The following is a 20368-nucleotide window of genomic DNA, read 5'->3' as shown; positions in this document are numbered from 1 at the left end:
CGTCTGTTGCTTCCTCGGCCCGGATATGAGCCAAAAAATTAGGTACCACCCAGCTAGGATGTGGGCCTCTGGAGAAAGCCACGCCCCCTGCTTACAGGAAGAACAGGGTCAGCCACAGCAATCCTGTAGACTCAAGTCACTGAGAAGCAGGGAGCACCACCTCTATTGGGAATCAGAGGGAAGAGGTGCCTCCTAAGTCAGGGGAGTGGCTACAGCTGCAGAAGTCGGAGGGTTGGCATTAGGCACCGCAGCAGCTGTAATCCGAGGTCAGAACGCTGCAGGAAGCTGTACCAGCCTCATGCAGAGCCTGGCCACTGCACACACTTGTGTCTGCTGGAGCCTGCTCCAGACGCGCAGAGCTCAGCGGCCATGGCTCACGGGCCCAGCCGCTCCGCGGCATGTGGGATCTTCCTGGACCGGGACACAAACCCGGGACACAAACATAACTGCCACTACGACCAAAGAAAAAGGTCTTCTGCCCCTTTCACCTTCCAAATCTCACCAAGCGTATCTCATTAGAAGACTCTCGATCATAGCAGCAAGGGAATCTCGGAAAGTTTAGCCCTCCTACCCCTGCAATACAGGGGGCACAGAATGGAGCCAAGGTGGTGAACATGGATCCTGAGTGCCATCACATCACTCAGTGGGACTCAAAGATCTCCTTGGCCCTGGAAATGACCAAGAATGAACCCACAAGAAAGTCTCTGGAAAAAGGAAGGGAAGGCCACAGAGCTGTAAGCCCAGGCAATCAAGGTACCTGAAACCAGATACTTCTTATTGGCCCCATCCAAGTCCTGGGCAGACCCTCTGGGTTTTTATGAGCTGCTCAGAGGCCCAGGAGAACCAAAAGGAAACTCTGCCACAGGCGGGAGACCCTGGTCTGTAACCATGATGGCCGCAGGGGGAGTGGGGCAGGTATCAGCTGGGCAGGGCTGAAAGTTCCCATTTCAGACTCAACTAGGGAAATTCTATTTTTAATCATTTTATATACAGATTCTTCATAAGACTTTATTTGGAAAACACAAAGACATATAAATAATAAGTAACACACAGGACAGGGACAGGGGGAGAGGATGAAAACCATTTTCTTGCACAACACCCCTGACAAAGCCTACCTATCCACCAGTCTTCAGCATGTGGATGAGACACCCTCACACACTGTACATAATGAAAGCACTTGTCCGAGTGCAGGACCCACACTAGTCACGAGACCTTGAATAGACAGGAGCAGAACAGAAGTTCCACAGCCTACTGACTGTTGCGTCCAGAACCAGGAGAGGATGGGGAGAAGAGCAGCAGGAAGGAGGAAAGGGGCAGGGTCCATGGCTGCAGGCAGGCCCAGGAGCGGGGCCAGGAGTGCAGCAGGGATAGTATTCAGAGCATGTGAGCAAAAAGAGCTGTTTGCTTGGTATACACACTGTGGCAAAAAATCTACGCAAAAGAAGTATTTAATAATTTTCTTACAATTAATTATTTTCATACAGCTCATTACGTTACAAAACTATACACCTCCCCCAAGCATTGCTGGATAACCCAGTCATTCCTTGGAAAAAGAAGAATCAACGCTGGCTTTTTAATTTTGAGTCTCTTCTCCTGGGTTGGGCCTATCAGGGCCGGAGCAGGGTATGGAGTACAAAATGGCTGTCCTTCAAGTCCAAGGCGTCAGGTCTTGGCTTCTCTGGTCATTACAGGAGGGTTGTCTCTGTTTGGAAAGCCAGCACCAGCACCCATAACATAGGTGTCCAGACAGACAGGCAGGCACTACTGACCACCACCTGGCTGTGGGGAGACTGCCCAGGGCGAGGGAGCCGCAGCTTGGCGGAGACGCGCCTGTCCAGAACGGGGACCTGGAGCTGTGGGATCCCAGCACTTGGAGGCAAAGAGAAAGACACAGTCTCAGGGCACAGCAAGAGCCACTGGATACTCCGAGGCCCCCAAAGGCCTGCACAGCTCCTTCTCACCTCTCTCCTCCAAAGACAGGAATGTATCTTAGTACGTTAATAAATTTCCTACGTCTTGGCCCTCGTGACTACTGCTACAACAAAACCACATGAAACAGGCACGAAGATTAGCACACTGAACAACTCTCCCCCAGCTATTTGCTTCTTGGTTCAAGGATTATTAAAATTAGTTTGCTCAGACTTGCTAATTATCAGCCTCTGGGCAATGCCAAGCAGGGACCCTCCTCCCTGACCACACAGAGAGGCACCGCCAAGCCAGGAGGATTCCTCTCCGGGTCTCTGGCTCTCTCCCCTACCCCAGCTTGGGTCACATGTGAACACCACGCAGCCTTCCCAGGTCAAGACAGAACAAGTGCAGGCTCACCTGGTCCTTTCAGCTCAGCTCTGGTGTAAAGTGCCCAATCCCTGCATGGCAACCTTGAAAGGAAATGGCCCAGACTGAGAAGGTACTAAACAGGTCAGTGTATTCCTCCATCAGTGAAGGATGGTTGAGGAGCCTCCCCGTGTCAGGCACCATGGGGCACATGGACACCAACAGGATCTGTCCCTGCTCTCCAGGTCACATCTGGCTGCCAGCTTCTGTCCATTTAAAAATGCAAACCCCACAGCACACGGGATGCCTGCCTCAAACCTTTCAGTGGCACCCTACTTTCAGTGGCACCCTACCTTCAGTGGCACCCAATCTCTCAGGCATGAGATTCTCACAGTGATTCCACCCAATTTACCTTCTAGACCTACCTCACCCCTCTTCCCACTGACCTCCCAGGCTCCAGCCAGAATTACTCCATCTTGGTTCCTTTAACATGATCACTCTCTCCACATCAGGCTTTTGCACTGTTCCCCTTGCTGGAACTCCCTCCCCGCCCTGTTCAGTTGTTTACACATTCATTCAACATTCATTATTAAGCACCTATGCAGGTATCAGATGCCTGCATCTCCTGATCCAGACTCAGAAGCTCTGTTCATTGGGCTCCACTTTGTCAGGCTTCTACTCAGCAGCAACCAAAAGGTCGCTTCCTCCAGGAGGCCCTTCCTGACACCCGCCATCCTAAGTTAGGTAGTAATGTCCAACACACAAACACACACACGCGCGTCCCCGCAGCCCCCTACACTCCCCTTGTGAATAATCAACTCAAAATCCAGCTTCCTCCCCAGACTGTGAGCTCCATGAAGGCAGGGCCAGTGTCGGTCTGGTTCACCCCCAAAGGCACAGCACCAACACAACAGCGGGCACATAGGAAGAACTCAAAAAGTTTGGTATAAATTGAACTGTAGCCTGGATCCCAGGCCTCTCTGGTGTTCTTCCAGCAGAAACCAGGCTGGGTCCCCATCTTTGGCTCCTCTACCCACCTCTGATCCACCCACTGGGCATCTCTGCGAGCGCACATTCTGTGGTCACCATGCTCCCTGCAAAACGTAGGGGCTGAACAAGCCCATTCCTACAGAGGTGCTTCCAGCTCCGGAGAGCTATGAGCTTCTCCCTGATCTGCGGTGGAGAAAGGGCTGGGAAATCAAGTTCTTCTCAACCTTTATTCCAGCCTCATACTACTTTTAACAGACCCACCCATGCCCCCCGCCCCATCTGTTCGTTAACAGAGATAAATATGGGGTCCTGGCCCCGGCCCTGGCTTGAAACAGTTACTTTTAATCTGGATTCACCTCCACCAGAGTGGACAGAAGACCGCTGTCCAGGCCATGAGGAACGAGAAAGGTTGCACCGTGATGGTGGGGCCACTCACCCCCTACCACAGCCTTGAACTTCCGCCCCTGAAGCAGTGTGACCCGCATTCCTGGGCTGCCGCCCACCCGCACTTCCGGGGTGAGGACTGACCGGGCGATGGGCTCGTGGCTGGCCCAGGCCGGCCCAGCCACCTCACCTCTCCTCCAGTCGGACCCACAGGTCGCTGAACTGCCGGAGCCGCTGCCTCCGCTGCGGCCGCCTCCGCTTCTTCCGGAACTTTCGTCGTGCCTCGCCCGGCAGGTAGGAACTTCTGGGCAGAGGCTGGTGGAGCGGCAACAGTGGGGGCCCGGCAGACCCAGCTTCCGATACCTGAGCTTCCGGGGCAGGCGCTTCCGGAGCCAAGACGGCAGAGGGGGCGGGCTGTGACAACGGGTTTCTGGTCTTTTCTCTGTAAACAGAGGAGGAAGGAAGAGGAATTGAAGGAAGGTCCCCCAGCATGATGCCCTCCCCCGCCTTTAAGGCTCAGGACCTCACAAAAGGCAGATAATGTGAAAGTTCAAGCCGGCTGGGGAGGCAGGGGTCTCAAAACCACCTCGAAAAGTGATCACTTTGACTCCTTTGTTTCTCCCTCACACACCTTCATTGTACTCTCTCCAAATCCCCTAGCTCTGGGGAAGAAATAAAAGATTCTTTCTTAACCGCTTATAATTACTGCACTTGCCTAACAACGGGTCACCACTGCCTAGAAAGTCACTGAAGATTACGGCGTTTTAAGAGGAGTGAAAAATGTTTAAATGCTCTTTACTTAGAACAATTGAAGTGGCCCTCAACCCTGTTCCTCCCTCCTGTATCCGTATAAGGGCTCTGCTCGGAAAGAGGCTTTTCAACAGCCACAGCAGCCTGCCCAGATCCCTCAAGGATTATCACATGGCTGCCGAGAAGGGGAAGAAGGAAGGAGGTACCTCCACAGCCAGTGCCCTCGTTATGTCCTCACCCACCCCTTCACTATGGGCATCTCCCTGGCTCTGGGCCCAGAGTCCCTCGCCCCTTCTTCTCCCTGAACAGGAGCTCCTTTAGGGACCTCATGCTCTCTCATGACCTCACCCAGGAGCACCGTAGAGAAGGAAGTGCACCACTGAAAACTCTTAGACGCTACCCTCACAGAACACAGTCAGGACAGCTGCTGCAGCCATCCACATCAAACTCCCCAGGATCGTGGGAGAGGGTGAACCCAGGCCTTTGCACTGGATCTCACAGACTCTGATAGAATTAAGGGTAGGGGCACTGAATAGATCCCTGGCAGAGGAAACTACATGAACAGAGAGGAAGGGGCTGGAAAGCTAAAACTGGGAGAAGAAAGAGCAGAAAGAAAAGGGCTGTGCAGGCGAGGAGTCCGAACTGTATCCTGACTCGGACAAGTTGTGTCACCTTCGGTTTTTTCATCAGTAAAGGAGAAGAAATGCCCACCCCACAGGCTGGTGTTGAGGGTTAACTGAGAGTCGGTGTGAACCAAGTTACCACCTGACAATTGATCAATAAACGTTCCTTCCTCCCCAGGGAAGTGTGAGCAGCCCAGTAAATGACAGGACTGGTTCTCAGCCTTCATTGTGTGTCAGAATCTCACAGAGAGATTTTTTAAATATTGACTCCTGACCTCTCTTCCCCCAGGGGCAGGTGTCAGGGTTAGAGGCAGATTTAAGGAGTCTGAGAACAACCAGCAACACACACACACACACCCCCATCCACACTCCCAAGCGGGGCCCTCTCTGGCAACCCCAAAGATGGTGTGATAAACCCCAGCCGTGACATTCAGCCTGGGGCCAGGGGCTGAGAAGTGAGCAGAGGGCCCAGCCCACCCTGCTTTCCAAGAGCACACAGTCCAGTGGGTGAGGAAAGATCCACAGACCCTCTCCGCCAAACGAGCAGAGAATCCCTAAGGGCTGGGCTCTCCCCCCAGAGCTGAAGGAGAACGGGAGGGAGAGGTGGATGGAGGTCTGCAGCAGGGCTTTCTCAGTCAGGGGAAGAGTGGAGGGAGACTGCAGACAGTGGAAAGGAAGAGCATTAGCAGAGGTGGAGAGGCAGCGGCGAGGACAAAAGGTTTTCTGATATCAGAGGCAGATCCGTGCTGGGAAAAGGTGGGGTCTGGGTGCCGAGGCATCGTCATGAAGAAACTGGACTTTGGAAGAGGACAACAAGAAACCCTGAAGGTTTCTGAGTCAGGGACACTTGCAAGATTAGTCCCACAGAAAGGTGGAGAAGGGACCAGAGGGCGATGACCTTAGGAACAAAGGGGGCAAATCTGAGAGAGATTTTAATGGAAGAAGCCAGAGGCCTGGTGAAGGTGGAAAATGAGAAGAAGTCTTAGGTGAGGGCTTTTGTAAACTAGAAAGTACTGTGTGAAGAACGGCTGTTACTGATAAACGGAGTGCAAGATATGGAGAGAGGTGGGGGATGAGATAAGCCCAGGATGTAGTCAAGTTTTCCAGAGAATCATGGCTCATTGGGATGGAAAGCGGGCTCCCAAGGAGGAACCTCTGGAGTGACGGGATAGAGGAGGACCTGGCCTGAGACAACATGAGGTGAAGGTGGGTCTTCCGAGGAGAAAGAGGGCACCCGGAGACCTGGAGAAGGGAGCCATCGGGCAGGCACCACAGCTGGACCCCCTCTCCGTCCCCTCAGCAGAGGGCATGTATTTTCCTCCTGGAGTCCTCGCACCGCAGCTGAGGGCTCTGCCAGGAGGGGGCGCTGGTGACCACGATCTGGAGGGAGTGGGAGAGGAATGGAAGGTGGGCGAAACTGTGTTCCCTCAAAATTCACATGCTGGAGCTCTAACCCCCAGTACCTCAGAATGTGGCTGTATTTGGAGACAAGACTTTTAAAGAGGTGATTAAGTTAAAATGAGGCCTTTAGGTTGGGCCCTAATCCAGTCTGACTGGCGTCCTTAGAAGAGGAAGTGTGGACACACAGAGACACCAGAGTTGTGTGCACACCAAGGAGAGGCTACATGGAGACAGTGAAAAGGCCACCTGCAAGCCAAAGAGAGAGACCTCAGGAGAAACCAAACCTGCCGACACCTTGATCTTGGTGTCTAGCCTCCAGAACCATGAGAAAATAAATTTCTATTGTTAAAGCCACCCAGTCTGTGGTATTTTGTTAGGGCAGCCCAGACTGGTACAAAGTGGGTAGGAAGGGCCACCTTGTGCCCACTAGGACTGGACACGGGGCAGAGACTAGCAGGGAGGCCAGCGTGGGGCAGCAGTATTGATGAGGGTGGGAGATCCTGGCCTCCTGAACTCTTTACAGAAGGGGCCACAGGGCAGGAGGGTGACTCTGCATAAAAATGAGAAGTAAACAGACCTGGGGGTAGGAAACAGCTCAGAGAAAGAGAAGGGGCTTTGCTTCTGCCCCCGAGATGGGTCTGACAGACACTCCCAGCATCTCCAGCCCCCCTGACCTTACATGAGGACTGATTCCACCACCTGCCTCCCTAAAACTTCCCAAGGGCCAGGTCAAAGGCACTGAGCGTTAAGTCAAATCACCCCTCCTGGGCCCCAGGACCAAAGAGCATCCTCCCCTTACCTTCCTTTCTGCCCCAAGCACTGCTGAGGAAAGGCCAGTGTGGCCTCTACTGCCCAAAGTGCCTGGCCGGCCAACCCAAGTCTGACACAGTCGCAGCCACGAGGGGACGCCAGGTGAGCTGGGGGCCGAGTGGCCGCTTGGTGTCCGTGCTGGAGCCCTTGGAGCCGCTCAGGACACAGCCCACCCTGGCGCCCAAGCAGCCCTGTGCGGCTCTCAGCTCCCCTAACTGCTCCCTGACCGGGATAGAAGCACAGGAAGGTTACTTGTTGATGGGTCGTCCAGCGGGGGCGTGTTCTACCTCATAGCCTTCGCGCCGCAGAACATCAAGAACTGTGTTGTTGCCCATGAAATGCCCTGCAGTGAGAAAAATGATCAGAAATGTGGCAGCTCTCGTGACCCCCAAACACACACCCCAGAACCAAGAAATAACCCTGCCAACCCCGTCCCTTCTAACCAGGCCTACTGGGGTACTCAGTTCAGAAAGCTTCTGCAAGGGGGCCTCTCAACAGCTCTGCCAGGGTAAGCCGCGTTTCAGAGATAAGGACTCAGGATCAGAACCATGCGGTGAGCTGCCTCGAGTCACACAGCTAAGAGGACACCAAGTCCCAACCTTCCACCTCCGGATCCAGAGCTGACAGTCCTGACCATCCTTGTTTATGCAAACCAAGCACCTCTGAGACCCCAGGCCCCTTCTGTCCTATGTCTACTTAAAAATGCACAATAAAACCCTCCTTTTAGCAGAAGCCACCAGAGCTGGAAACCTCAACCTGAATTTTATTTCACTTTTTTCTTTTTCAATAAAAAGCAGGAAAGATCAACCAGATAAGCTTACAGTGGCATCGTGAAATAAGTATTTTAAAAGGGTAGATCCTGGGATTCATCTTCTTTCATTTCAGGTTTTGATGCTCAGAATTGACTTGATCCTCTGGGGTCACAGTGCCCCTTTCTGCGACAGATGGCATGTTAACGTCCTAAATGGCTAATTAAATTGCAGCGCTCCATCCTCTGATCCATCAGAACAGAGGCATCGTTATTATCTCCATTTGAAAATGGAAAACAGGTAAAGTAGGCTCAGGACTTCACACACAAAAGAAGCAGCAGAACAAAATCTAAATCCAGGCAGCTTGGCCCCAGAGTCTATGCAATGTGGACTACCGAATACTCAAGAGGCAGAGACCAGGAAAGCAAATTAAGGTCCATCCAAACTCTCCCTTGTCCTGACGCCACAGCACTAAGAAGCAGAGGGAACTTAGAGCAGCCTCTGGGAGCCTGGGGAGCCCGAGGGTGGTGTTTGGGGCAGAAGGTACTGGACTCTACTGCATTCTTGGGTCCAACCGTAGAGTGTAGGACCCCAAGACTGATGAAGGGCAACTGACTCAGATGAAAGGGACATTGGCAAGACCCAGATTAGCCCCGGTGCAGAAGCACAGCAAACTCATGTATAGAGTGTGCCTGGACTCGGGGCCGGGGGAGGAGACTGAGCTTGCAGAGTGTTGCGGCGACAGTTTCCACTCTCCCAGCCGTTACCAAGTCCATGTGACAGGGAGTAATCACAATAATAAAGATAGTTAACACTTCCTGAGCATTACGAGGTGCAGGGCACTGTTCTCAGTGCTTTACACATCATTCAGCCTCCCCCCAACAACAACCCTATAAGGTAGGTGTATTATTACCCCCATTTTACAGATGACGAAGAGGCACAGGCGGTGCCCAGGTGGTCTGGCTCCAGCGTCCATGCTCTCAACCAATTAGGAATGAAAACAGGATTTGTCGAGCGAATGAACAGTGCCTATTAGCAATCTTTATCATTAAGGACCAAGCTATTCTGTGTGACTTCAATTTCCTTCTACTCCAAAGGTGAGCTCCATTTCTCATCTTTAAATTTCATCTGCAGATCCCCATGACAGACGTCGCTGTGGCAGTTTAAACCTCTGGAGCTTTCAGTTTGGGGAGATCCTCACTTTACAATCAAAAGTGTGCTAACCACACAGCATTTTAAATTTCTCACTGCCAAGGCTAAGAGTTTGGGAGCAATTTCTGAATTTCTGTGGTTCCCTCTGGTCAATTCAGCCTTCAGAAGGCACCAGAAGAAACAGACTCATGAGGTGGAGAAAACAGCCCCACAAAGATAACTGCACCCTGGTGGCTAGGCAGGACACTCCTGATACCCAGAGTGCCCAGGGGCTGTGAGGTCTCTATCCAGAGCTGCAGCCGTATGAAGAACCATGACTGAGAATCAGGCAAGCCCAGGTGTCCCAGTGTCACCTGTGCCATCTGTCCAGCCATCTGTCCAGTCTCCATCTGGAGGGCTGGCCCTCCAAACTGCCCAGGTCCAACCCACCTGGCAGGCTGACATCCTCTCAAAGCCTCTCCTTGCCCCTCTGGGGCCTGACCCCTGTCGGGGTGCCTGCAGGGTGAGGGCTGACAGCCGAAAGCCATTCATTGACACAGGCCGGACATGGGCACAGCGCCACACAGCACAGTCCACAATCCAACTACGGAACACGGGACTCATGGAGGAGGAAGCCACTCCCAGACCCACCCAGGGCTACTAAGGCCGACACTGCGATTTGTTTCATGATAGAATTTTTCAACAAACAAGGTACAGGAACCTGACCCCTTACTCTTTTCTACAACAGCTTTATTGGAATATCATTCACATAACATAACATTCATTCTTTTCAAGTGTACGATTCAGTGATTTGGGGAACATTCACAAAGTGGTGCAACCCTCACCACTAATTTTAAAGCATTTTCGGGAGCTGAGATTTTGATAGGGCTTGCACTGAATGTGTAGCTCAATCTGGGGAACGTTGTCATCTTAACACTATTTATTATGTCTTCCAATCCACAAACATGAAATGTCTTTCTATTTACTTAGGTCTTCTTTAATTCCTTTCCATGATGTTTTTAGTTTTTATTTTGCATCTGCTCTTCACTAAATTGAGTCCTTAGTGTTTTTTATGCTGTTGTAAATGGAACTGGTTTCTTTTGTTTTAACTTATTTCTTTTCTTGAAGTATAGTTGATTCACAGTGTTGTGTTAGTTTCAGGTGTACAGCAAAGTGATTCAGTTTTATACATGTATCTATAAATGTGTATGTATGTGTAAATATATGTACGTATATATTCTTTTCTGATTCTTTTCCATTATAGGTTATTACAAGATATTGAATATAGTGGAACTGGCTTCTTAGTTGCATTTCCACATTATTCATTGCTAGAGTATAGAAATACAACTGGTTTTTGTATATTGACCTTGTATCCTGAACTTGGTTACACACACACACACACACACACACACACACACACACAATGGAATATTACTTGGCCATAAAAAAGATGATGTCAACTATGGGTTTTTCATAGCAACTTTTTTAACAGGTTGTTAAAGTCCCCTTCCATTCCTAGTCTGATGAGTGTTTTTATCATGAAAGAGTTCCATTTTGTCAAATGCTTTTCTGCATCCATTGAGATGATCGTGTGATTCTTGTCTTTTATTCCATTAATATGGGATATTACATTAATTTTCAGATGTTGTGGTAAGCTAAATAACGGTTCCCCAAAATATATCCAGATCCCAATCCTTAGAACCTGTGAATGTTATCATACACGGCAAAAAAGGGGGGTAGATGTTTTGCAGATGTAAGTAAGCTAAGGATCGTGAGATCAGGAGATTACACTGGATCACTCATTCTGCTGTTCCGGAAGTGCTTCTCTCCAATCCCCGCATTTTACTGGTAAGAAAAAAAAAAACTAAGTGGGGTGACTTGTTCAAGTTTATGAAGCTAGTGGAAGAATTGAAAAGAAACCTAGACCAGCAAATACACACTTCTGCACACTACCCAGCCTCCAGCATTTCTGTCCTTAATTCTGGAGGCTGCAAAGATATGTTAAAATCACTCAAGAAGATAAGAGAATTTATTTCAAAAATCCCACAAAAGGAAATAATTTTCCCAGTGTATTTCCATGTATACTACTCATGGTTAATAATAGCTGATGTATCAGCCCCCAGCCCTAGACTTAGGACGCTCACAGTCAGGGAGGAGAGAGAAAACAGACGAATTTTAAGGGAAGTTAAAAAACAGAAAGGTGCCAGTAAGAAGTTGGGATTAAGTGCTGAGTTCAGAAGAGGGAGAAATGCCTCCCTGGCTGCGGAGTGTATCAGGAGCCCCACGTGGAGGGAGAGCTAGTGTCACAGGCACCAAAGTTTCAACCACGACGGATACTCTGACATCATCAAAAAGTCAAAGAAGGTGTCACTCCTCTCACCGCGTAGCAGGGCCCCACCTCAACACCCCCTCCTCGGGAGAAGCAGCAGAGCCCTGGGTCTAATCAGAGGTAGCCTGCAACTCACCGGCTCCAAAGGCAAAGAAAAAGCCTTTGTCAGGGAACTCCTCCAAAAGGGCCTTCACCTGCTTCCCCATTCTCTTGTTCCGCTTGTAGATAAGCTCCCAGCGGAAGTAGCTGTCGATCTCCTGAGCAGCGATGCGCTCCGCAGGTGGTAGCGTGGCATTAATAAAATTGGGAACCTCCGCCAAAATAAAGAGAAAACAATTAAGGGCAACAGAGTTATGAACAAAGCTGCTTAATTTGAGCATCAAATCACCCAGGCCAGAGGGTCAAGACGCTGTCAAGAAAAAGGTAAAAAGTGACACACGATTCTGGGAGCCTCCTGCCGGCTATTTTTCCAGACAGTAATATCATTCTCTGTAACCCAAGTGAGAAAATATTAAATGAAGTGCCCTGAAAGAACTCTTAGGCTACGTCAAACGGTATTTCTGTTCCATCTAAATGATTCTGTTTGGGGAATTCCCTGGCGGTCCAGTGGTTAGGACTCCTGGCTTCCACTGCAGGGGGCACAGGTTCGGTCCCTGGTTGGGGAACTAAGATCCCGTAAGCCACACGGGCAGCCAAAAAAAAAAAAAAAAAAAAAAAGATTCTGTTTGTTGCCACGTGTTTCTATAAGGAAACCATTTCTGTGCATAGCACGTCACACTTGTGTTTTTTTTTTAATTGAAGTATAGTTGATTTACAACATTGTGTTAGTTTCAGGTATACAGCAAAGTGATTCAGTTATACACATAGTTTTTTCCAATATAGGTTATTACAAGATCTTGAATACAGTTCCTTGTGCTATACCGTAAATCATTGTTGTTTCTCTGTATTATGTTTAGTAGTTTGTATCTGTTAATCCCAAACTCCTAATTTATCCCTCCCTTCCCTCTTTTCCCTTTGGTAAGCATAAATTTGTTTTCTATGTCTCTGAGTCTGTTTCTGTTTTGCAAATAAGTTCATTGGTATTATTTTTTTAGATTTCACATATAAATGATATCATATATTCATCCTTCTCTGTCTGGCTTACTTCACTTAGTATGATAATCTCTAGGTCCAGCCATGTTGCTGGAAATGGCATTATTTCATTCTTTTTTATGGCCAAGTAATATTCCATTGTGTGTGTGTGTGTGTGTGTGTGTGTGTGTATACACACCACATCTTCTTTATCCATTCATCTGTCAGTGGACACTTGGGATGCTTCCACAGCACATCCATAGTTTTAACTTGTTTGATTCACACAAGATTTTTTCATAAAAATAATTTTACACAATTACATACTTTAGAATCAATCATTATGATTCAATTAACAAATACATCGAACTTCTATAGACATTCAACTGTTTTATAAATTCCTTATCTTTACATTTTCATTATTTCTCCAATTCCCATTTCTCCCTCTCGCTCTCTCCACTGTTCTTTGCCCTACTGGTGAATATTTCACCTGATTCTAGCGCACATCTTAGCCAGTTTCAGTATTTTGGCTAACAACAGGGTGCTAATACACCAAAACTGTGACAATCAGGAGTGGTTTTTGCAACACAGTAGCTGTAGGCGAGGCTGACACGTTGCATTGGTTCTCTCCCCAGCCCCAAACCTCGGCGTCGCCCCACCGCCCCCTCTCCTGCTCCCTGGAATTTAACAAGGTTAAAAATTACCCTAGTCAGGGCTTCCCTGGTGGCGCAGTGGTTGGGAGTCCGCCTGCGGATACAGCGGACAACGGGTTCGTGCTCCGGTCTGGGAGGATCCCACATGAGGCGGAGCGGCTGGGCCCGTGAGCCATGGCCGCTGAGCCTGCGCGTCCGGAGCCTGTGCTCGGGAGAGGCCACAACAGTGAGAGGCCCGCGTACCACAAAAAAAAGAAAAAAAAAAATTATCCTAGTCAAATACAGAGTAGGAGATATACCCTCCTCCTTCTCCTACTTCCAGTACCCTTCGAAAGACCTTTTGAAAATCCTCACACGCTGTAATATAGACATCAATTTCCATTTTCTGGATAACAGCTCTCCTGTTATTTCCTTGAAATGATATTCTTTCATTTTCAAGTCAAGAGCCTTCATCTTCTCCTTTGTCGTCTTTTTTTAAATTATGTCATTTATGTAAGATCCTTCCCTCCGTTTCCCAAAATCTCTTCTCTTCCGCACAGCAGTGCCTTTCCACCAGCAGCCTCTCCACGCAGGCAGCCCCAAATGTGCAAGGTGACCTCCCCCTGCCGTCCTGCTCCACCTTCTAAATGCCAGACATGCCCTACAACCTGCACCACTCGGCCACGCGCCTGGCCCTCATTCCACAACGGCAGGCACATTCCCCATACCCCACAGCACCCGCAGGGGCCCCGTGAACAGGACAGGCGTGGAGGAGCCACAGGAGAGGAACGCGTAAGGCAGCTGTCCCCAAACAGCTCTGTCAGCCGTGCCATCTGCCCATATAACTAACTCCCAAGCACCTCCCAACCCAAAGTTAAAAGATTAACTGTTATCTGCCGCCTCAAATTTTAATTTCCCAAGTGACCTCGACCCTTCTCCCCACTTCCCCCACCCAGGGTGTACGTAAGAATGATCACCACCAAACTCTGCTATGCCTTTTTTAGTGTATTTCTTCTTTTCCACTTCCTCTTGCTTGCTCTGCCTTGGTTTTACTTCCTCCTTCTGTAGACTTTCTGGAAAGTTCCTTTTATCTTTTGATATTTGCAGGGTGAGTCCCTCTCCCTGGGACATTCCTTTTTCACCTCTTATACTCACTCCCATTTCCTATGACAGGGTCCCCGGATCTAACAGACCTGGACAGCATCACTCACACCCACCAGCTCCCTCCTCTCTCTTTTCCAGTGTCCTGAAGGTGGGCAAGACAAAACACTCCCCCATGTCAGAAGCTCAGCTGGACTCGCCACTTCCACGTGATCTTAGTGGGGAAGGGAAGGAAGCCAGGGTTTGTCCCACGGGAAGCTTGTTGATCGAAGCATAACAGATATCCATCCTACCTCCCTCCTGTAGGGAGGCTGCCATCCTCTGAGCCCTGGCCGGCCACTTTCTTCCCCTAGGTGGCCCCCAGGTAAGGCCTGGCCTTTGTCTACACTGACTGCACCAGTTCGGCCACACTCACTACAGTACTGCAGGATGGAATCCATGACCGGAAATGCTGGCAGCCTCCCCAGCTTCTTATGTGCCCCTCCGTAAGAATACCAGGAACACTTCCCATTGCATCGTGCTCACATGTTTCTGGAAGTCACCAGAAGCTACAGCCAAAGCTCTGCTCCATCATTTCTCAAAAGTTACCTAAGCCAGCAAGGAGGCTTTCAGACTCAGACCCTTCTCCTCTCTGAAGGCTGGTTCATGCTGCCTGCTGCCTAAGCCACGGGGCCTGCCGCCAAGTCCCTTGAAGCTTCAGCCTTTGACTTCGTCTGGGAATTAACTCTCAACAATGCCCCTCTCAGTTCTTTTTTTGTTTTTTTAAATGAATTTATTTATTTATTTATGGCTGCATTGGGTCTTCATTGCTGCACGCGGGCTTTCTCTAGTTGCAGCAAGCAGGGGCTACTCTTCATTGCGGTGCACGGGCTTCTCATTGCGGTGGCTTCTCTTGTTGTGGAACATGGGCTCTAGGCGCGAGGGCTTCAGTAGTGTGGCATGCGGGCTCAGTAGTTGTGGCGCACGGGCTTAGTTGCTCCACAGCATGTGGGATCTTCCCGGACCAGGGCTCAAACCTGTGTCCCCTCCATTGGCAGGAGGATTCTTAACCACTGAGCCACCAGGGAAGTCCCCTTCTCAGTTCTTAAGTTTCCTAAAGAATGCTTTTGTTAGCTGCAGCATCCCACTCAACACCTACATATGCCCAATTGTATTTTTAGAGCCCTTCATGACCTCGATCCTCTGTACACAGGATGTCCCAGTGTCAGCAGGTGACATCCTTATTCTTGCACTTAAATGCACCCTGAGCTGAGCAGGGGATAAGGGCTCTCACCTGGGAGCTGTCATGGCTGAAGATGATGGAACTGAGGTCCCCGCAGTTATAGTGTTTGATGAGGTCCTCTGTTGTATAGGGGATCTGAAGGCTGCCCACTCACAGGCTCTCCTGCTGCAGGAGGGGCTGGTTTAAAGCAAAGATGACCTGAGGAGAGAAAATATAGGTCTCTTTTAAGTCCTCTGACACAGCAATCATTAGCTGCCGTCTTATTTCTTTTGTCCATGGTTGGCAATAGCCTTACCTGTGTTCGTTATATAAGGAATGGACCCTGCCGCTACAAAAGGGAATGCAGGGCTTCCCTGGTGGCGCAGTGGTTGAGCGTCGGCCTGCCGATGCAGGGGACATGGGTTTGTGCCCCGGTCGGGAAGATCCCACATGCCGCGGAGCAGCTGGGCCCGTGAGCCATGGCCGCTGAGCCTGTGCGTCCGGGGCCTGTGCTCCGCAACGGGAGAGGCCACAGCAGTGAGAGGCCTGCATACAGCAAAAAAATAAAATAAAATAAAAAAGGGAATGCAAGTCCCTGGACCGTGTCCAAAGAAAAGGAGGACAGTCCTGCCCAAGTCAGCCCCCAGCAGATGACACCTGGGGAAGTGCCTTAAGAGGGACACCGACAACCTGGAACTCTCCCATGAGAGTGATCAAGAGGTGAGGGTCCCAAAGAGCTGGCTTGTGAGGCCCTGGAGAGGTGGGGCAGGGAGGGACACACAGACAGACACACGAACCAACAGGTTCCAATTACATCAAGGACTGGACAGGACTGGACACAGTACACACAGGTCTTTTCCAACCATCAGGGTGGCATCTGCCAGCTAATGGATTCATTAGGTCCATGGGATGTTAATGGAAGTTATTGTGGGAAAAGGAGGGGAAATGAAGGCTACACAAAATCAAACAGATTTTTATCTTTATGAAACTCTGCCAAGTCTTGACACACTAAAGTGTGCTCTGCTTCTCCCCGAGGAGGCGAGAGCGGGCTGGGTTTCCCAAGCTGATTTCAGGCACACATCGCAAGAGAAGGGTTAACTGGAACATCTTTGGGGACAATTCAGACTCAAGGAATTTTACAAAGCAGTGAATTGCCCTTGGCACTGGAGAGCTAGGTCAGAGGGGGAAAGGCGGGGATTCTGGCACCGTTCCAGGTGAGAATTGGGACCAGCCACCCTCTACAAGCCTCCTGACGGCGCTGTGGCATTTTCCCTCTCATTCACCCAAGTATGGACACAGACATATCACCTTTGACAGCTGCCCCAGTAATCAGTGTATAGGATACTGCCTTTGCTGGAATGTTCCCCGTCTCCCTCTGGCTGAAATGCAGACAGGCGGGACCTGTCTGATCATGAGGTCTTCAGCAGGAAATTTTCAATTCTCTGGAGATAACACATTGCAGGTCTCAAGTCATCAAATGACACTATGCAGCCCCAATCCCCTTCTTTCTCCTCCTCATTCTGAGCGGCGAAGAGCATGGGAGTCTTGTCACCTTGCTTCCCACAGGCCACCACGTGTGAGCCTGCCTGCCACACACCCTCCTTCCACACCCCTTCCTCCCTGGGTTACTCTGTCCCTGTCAAGGCACCTTAACCATATGGGGAGGGGGGCAGCTCCCTCTTTGTAAAATCCCCCCCTCTCCTCTCTTCTCTCCACATCCCCCCCTTCCTGTCAGAGACACCTCCTCCAGCCTCTCCTGGAGGTCAGCTCCCCAAGGATCTGTAGACCAGCCTCTTCTATCTTGGGACAGGACCCTCTGAGCCATGCTGTGTTCCCACCCTCCCCAGCCCTCTGCTGGTGATGTGAGTTGACAGAAGCAAACATATCCAAGGGCATGTCCACAAATTTCAGTCTAAGTGAGGAAACTCAAGATGAGCCCCTGGGTTCTAAAGCCATACAGTGAGGACCTATCCACACCACTGGGTGTTGCTAAATGGCTTTCAATCAGCTGGAGGAAGAACCTTCGGAGGGGAGGCGAGGGGGCGTTATGGAAACACCTCTCAGGTTTGCCATGCCCCAGGCTGAGGCTTCACACGTTCTGTCTCAGTATAACTCATCCAAACCAAGATCCCAGGGTCTGATCGGCTCACAAACACCTGCTGATGGCTTTTAGTGTTCTAAAGGCATTCGGGATGAGCCCAGGTTACCTGTTGCTAAGAGACCTTCCTCTAAGAGTTTCCATTGATTCTGGAATGTTTTTATTAAAGTGTTCTTGGTATTTAGAGAAGATTGAGCCACTCATTCTAATAGACTCACCAGTCTACAAATTGGGGAACACTGTATGGGCCCCATTATATTATATTAATAATTATATTATTAACATTGTTAATGTTATTAAATATAACATTAATGTTTAATAACATTTAATGTTATTAAATATAACATTATATTAATGTTATATTTAACATTTTATGTTAAATAAGAACTTTGTTTATTCAGTCCCCTCTCAACGTATTCAAGGGTCACCTGTTGACAAGACGCTTACAAAGACTTGCTAGGATGTTTGTCTTTGCTTTTGATGATTAAGGTTTAAATAAGTTTGCATAGCAAAACTAAGCCAGTAACATTATTTTCTGAGTGCTGACTATGTACCCTGCTAAAGAGTTCGCTTCTGTTCTCATTTAATCCTCTCAACATCCTAAAGTAGTAACTACTGTTAAATCTATTTTAAAGAACAAGAAAATGAGGGGGAAAGAAGTTAAATAATTTGCTTATGGTCACATAGCTTAGTAAACCAAAGTGTCCCCACAAAGTGTGTGAACCCAAACAGTTCAATACCAGAGCCCGAGATCTTCACCACCATGCTGTACACGAGGTACGCTACTACCAAGTAGCGTAACTGACTTCGGTCATATGGTCTAATTTAAATTATTAGGCTTATGCTAAAGACCTAGGAGTCTGAAATTGGGAAGAAGGGAGGGAGGGTTAGAGGAGGGAGGAGAGAGGGAAATGGGAAAGCAGAAAAGGAATCAGAAAGAAAGGCACACTAAAGCTTTTCTTCACCCAGATAAGAGTAGCACTCACACTATACCTAGAAAACAGAAAATTTTATACAAAAGAAGTTTTAAATTGCCCATAATTTCAACACTCGAGTTATAACTGCTTTTAACAACATGTGGGTATATATTGAGTATATTTTCTTTCAGTTTATTCTATACCTTTTATACAATTGATTGTATTATACATAATATTTAGTATCCTTAACTGTGTCACCTTGCTGTACAGCAGTAATTAACACAACACTCTAAATCAACTACACTTCAATTAAAAAAAAAATAGTGGGCTTCCCTGGTGGCGCAGTGGTTGAGAGTCCGCCTGCCGATGCAGGGTACGCGGGTTTGTGCCCCGGTCCGGGAGGATCCCACATGCCGCGGAGCGGCTGGGCCCGTGAGCCGTGGCCGCTGAGCCTGCGCGTCCGGAGCCTGTGCTCCGCAACGGGAGAGGCCACAACAGTGAGAGGCCCGCGTACAGCAAAAAAAAAAAAAATTAGTATCCTGCACTTTTTGTGTGACAGTGTAAGCATCTCCTCACATGACAGAATTCTTAGCCTCACATTGCATGTGATAGGTCATCACTTAGCTAAACTTTCTATTGTCAAATAGTTAGGTCTTCATTTTTTTAAAACTATCATGAATAACGCCATCAAGAGCATCTGGGAGCAGAAAGTTTTTTCTATTTTCAAATTATTTCCTTGGTATTGATTCCTACCCAGTCAAAAGATTTTTACTATTCTTTTTTCTAAAAACCTATTTACTTTTGCATTTTTCTTTTTTTAGTAAAAATTTGACTCTCCATTAAAACACAAATTCAATAAGCATTAAGTGGTAATGCAGACAATCTCCCAAAGCCAATTTTATACAGAAGCCCTGCCTCCGGTACGATCTGTACCTCCGTGCCGATGCAGCCCCAGCAGCGTGCCAGGGAAACCGCGCTGCTGCAATTGCACACGCCCACTGTTCCCTCTGCCTGGAAGGCTTCTCCTACCCTCATCCCTATGGCAGACACACACGTGTCTTTTGAAATAGCAACAGGAGAATCTCCCCCTCGTGAAGCCTCTGTCATTAACTCCCAGGCACGGTGAGACCATCTCCTCTTTGCCCAGAGCCTCCTGTGACTATTCTATTACACCGCTAATGGCATCGCCCTGTGTAGCCACCCCGAGAGTAGCAATCGTGTCCTCCTCACCTCTGCATCCTTCCCATCTGGCACACAGGACACGACATGCTGTAAACATTCAATAAATTTTTTTTTTTTTTTTTTTTGCGGTACGCGGGCCTCTCACTGTCGTGGCCTCTCCCGTTGCGGAGCACAGGCTCCGGACGCGCAGGCTCAGCGGCCATGGCTCACGGGCCCAGCCGCCCCGCGGCATGTGGGATCTTCCCGGACCGGGGCACGAACCTGTGTTCCCTTCATCGGCAGGCGGACCCTCAACCACTGCGCCACCAGGGAAGCCCTCATTCAATAAATTTTGACTGAACGAATAAGGTTCAGAAATGGCTCTGCCAAAAACTGAAGTCTGAAGCAGGATGGACACTTATAAAGGAAGCCCAGCAAAACCTCGCCAGCCAAGTCAAATAGGGAGCATATCCAGACAAGTCAGACTCACGAAACTTCTCAGAAAAGTAAGTGGGGGGTGGAGGTAAGGGAGGAGTATTAGGCCTAATGTGGGGGCGTAAATCTTACCCCCAGAGACTCACGTTTTCTTTGAGCTTATCCCTCAGCCAGCTTTGGGAGGTCTGCATTTGGACTTATTCCTTAAATGCTTGTCCCTACCAAGCCTCCATTCTCTTAAACTCCCATCTTCTCCTGGTATACATCAGGATAGGCTAAGCTCTGCCACAATAACAAATTAAACCTGAGATTTC

At 49.2% G+C, this 20368-nt stretch overlaps 1 protein-coding gene and 1 long non-coding RNA gene across 3 annotated transcripts; both read right to left on the bottom strand.

Moving 5' to 3' along the window:
- Positions 1-1042: 1042 nt before the first annotated feature.
- LOC132531713 (metalloprotease TIKI1-like) lies at positions 1043-7570 on the bottom strand. Of its 2 annotated transcripts, XM_060169715.1 has the most exons (4): positions 7485-7570; positions 3839-4090; positions 2326-2378; positions 1043-1869 (listed from the first exon to the last, which is right to left on the bottom strand). In XM_060169715.1, exons 1-4 carry the CDS (start codon positions 7565-7567, stop codon positions 1649-1651), a joined length of 609 nt encoding a protein of 202 aa, XP_060025698.1. In that variant the 5' UTR covers positions 7568-7570; the 3' UTR covers positions 1043-1648. The 2 variants fall into 2 exon arrangements, with proteins under 2 accessions (XP_060025698.1, XP_060025699.1); XM_060169716.1 differs by lacking the exon at positions 2326-2378.
- A 4043-nt stretch (positions 7571-11613) lies between these two features.
- LOC132531716 (uncharacterized) lies at positions 11614-15883 on the bottom strand. The gene is made up of 3 exons (XR_009544201.1): positions 15760-15883; positions 15516-15662; positions 11614-11752 (listed from the first exon to the last, which is right to left on the bottom strand). It is a non-coding gene; the product is annotated as an uncharacterized LOC132531716 (long non-coding RNA).
- Between the last annotated feature and the right edge of the window lie 4485 nt (positions 15884-20368).

The sequence above is a fragment of the Lagenorhynchus albirostris genome, chromosome 13 (genome assembly GCF_949774975.1).
Source record: "Lagenorhynchus albirostris chromosome 13, mLagAlb1.1, whole genome shotgun sequence".
NCBI lineage: Eukaryota > Metazoa > Chordata > Mammalia > Artiodactyla > Delphinidae > Lagenorhynchus > Lagenorhynchus albirostris.
Note: the sequence above shows the minus strand (reverse complement) of the source record. Positions and strands in the feature narration are given on the sequence as shown.

What these genes read in the sequence shown, in the direction of transcription:
- LOC132531713 (XM_060169715.1), bottom strand. Translation starts at nt 7,567, where the DNA reads ATGGGCAACAACACAGTTCTTGATGTTCTGCGGCGCGAAGGCTATGAG. An exon ending in TGGGTCCGACTGGAGGAGAG is followed by an intron (nt 2,379 to 3,838) that starts GTGAGGTGGCTG and finishes TTTCCTTTCAAG; the next exon opens with GTTGCCATGCAGGGATTGGG. An exon ending in AGCTGAGCTGAAAGGACCAG is followed by an intron (nt 1,870 to 2,325) that starts GTGAGCCTGCAC and finishes TTTGCCTCCAAG; the next exon opens with TGCTGGGATCCCACAGCTCC.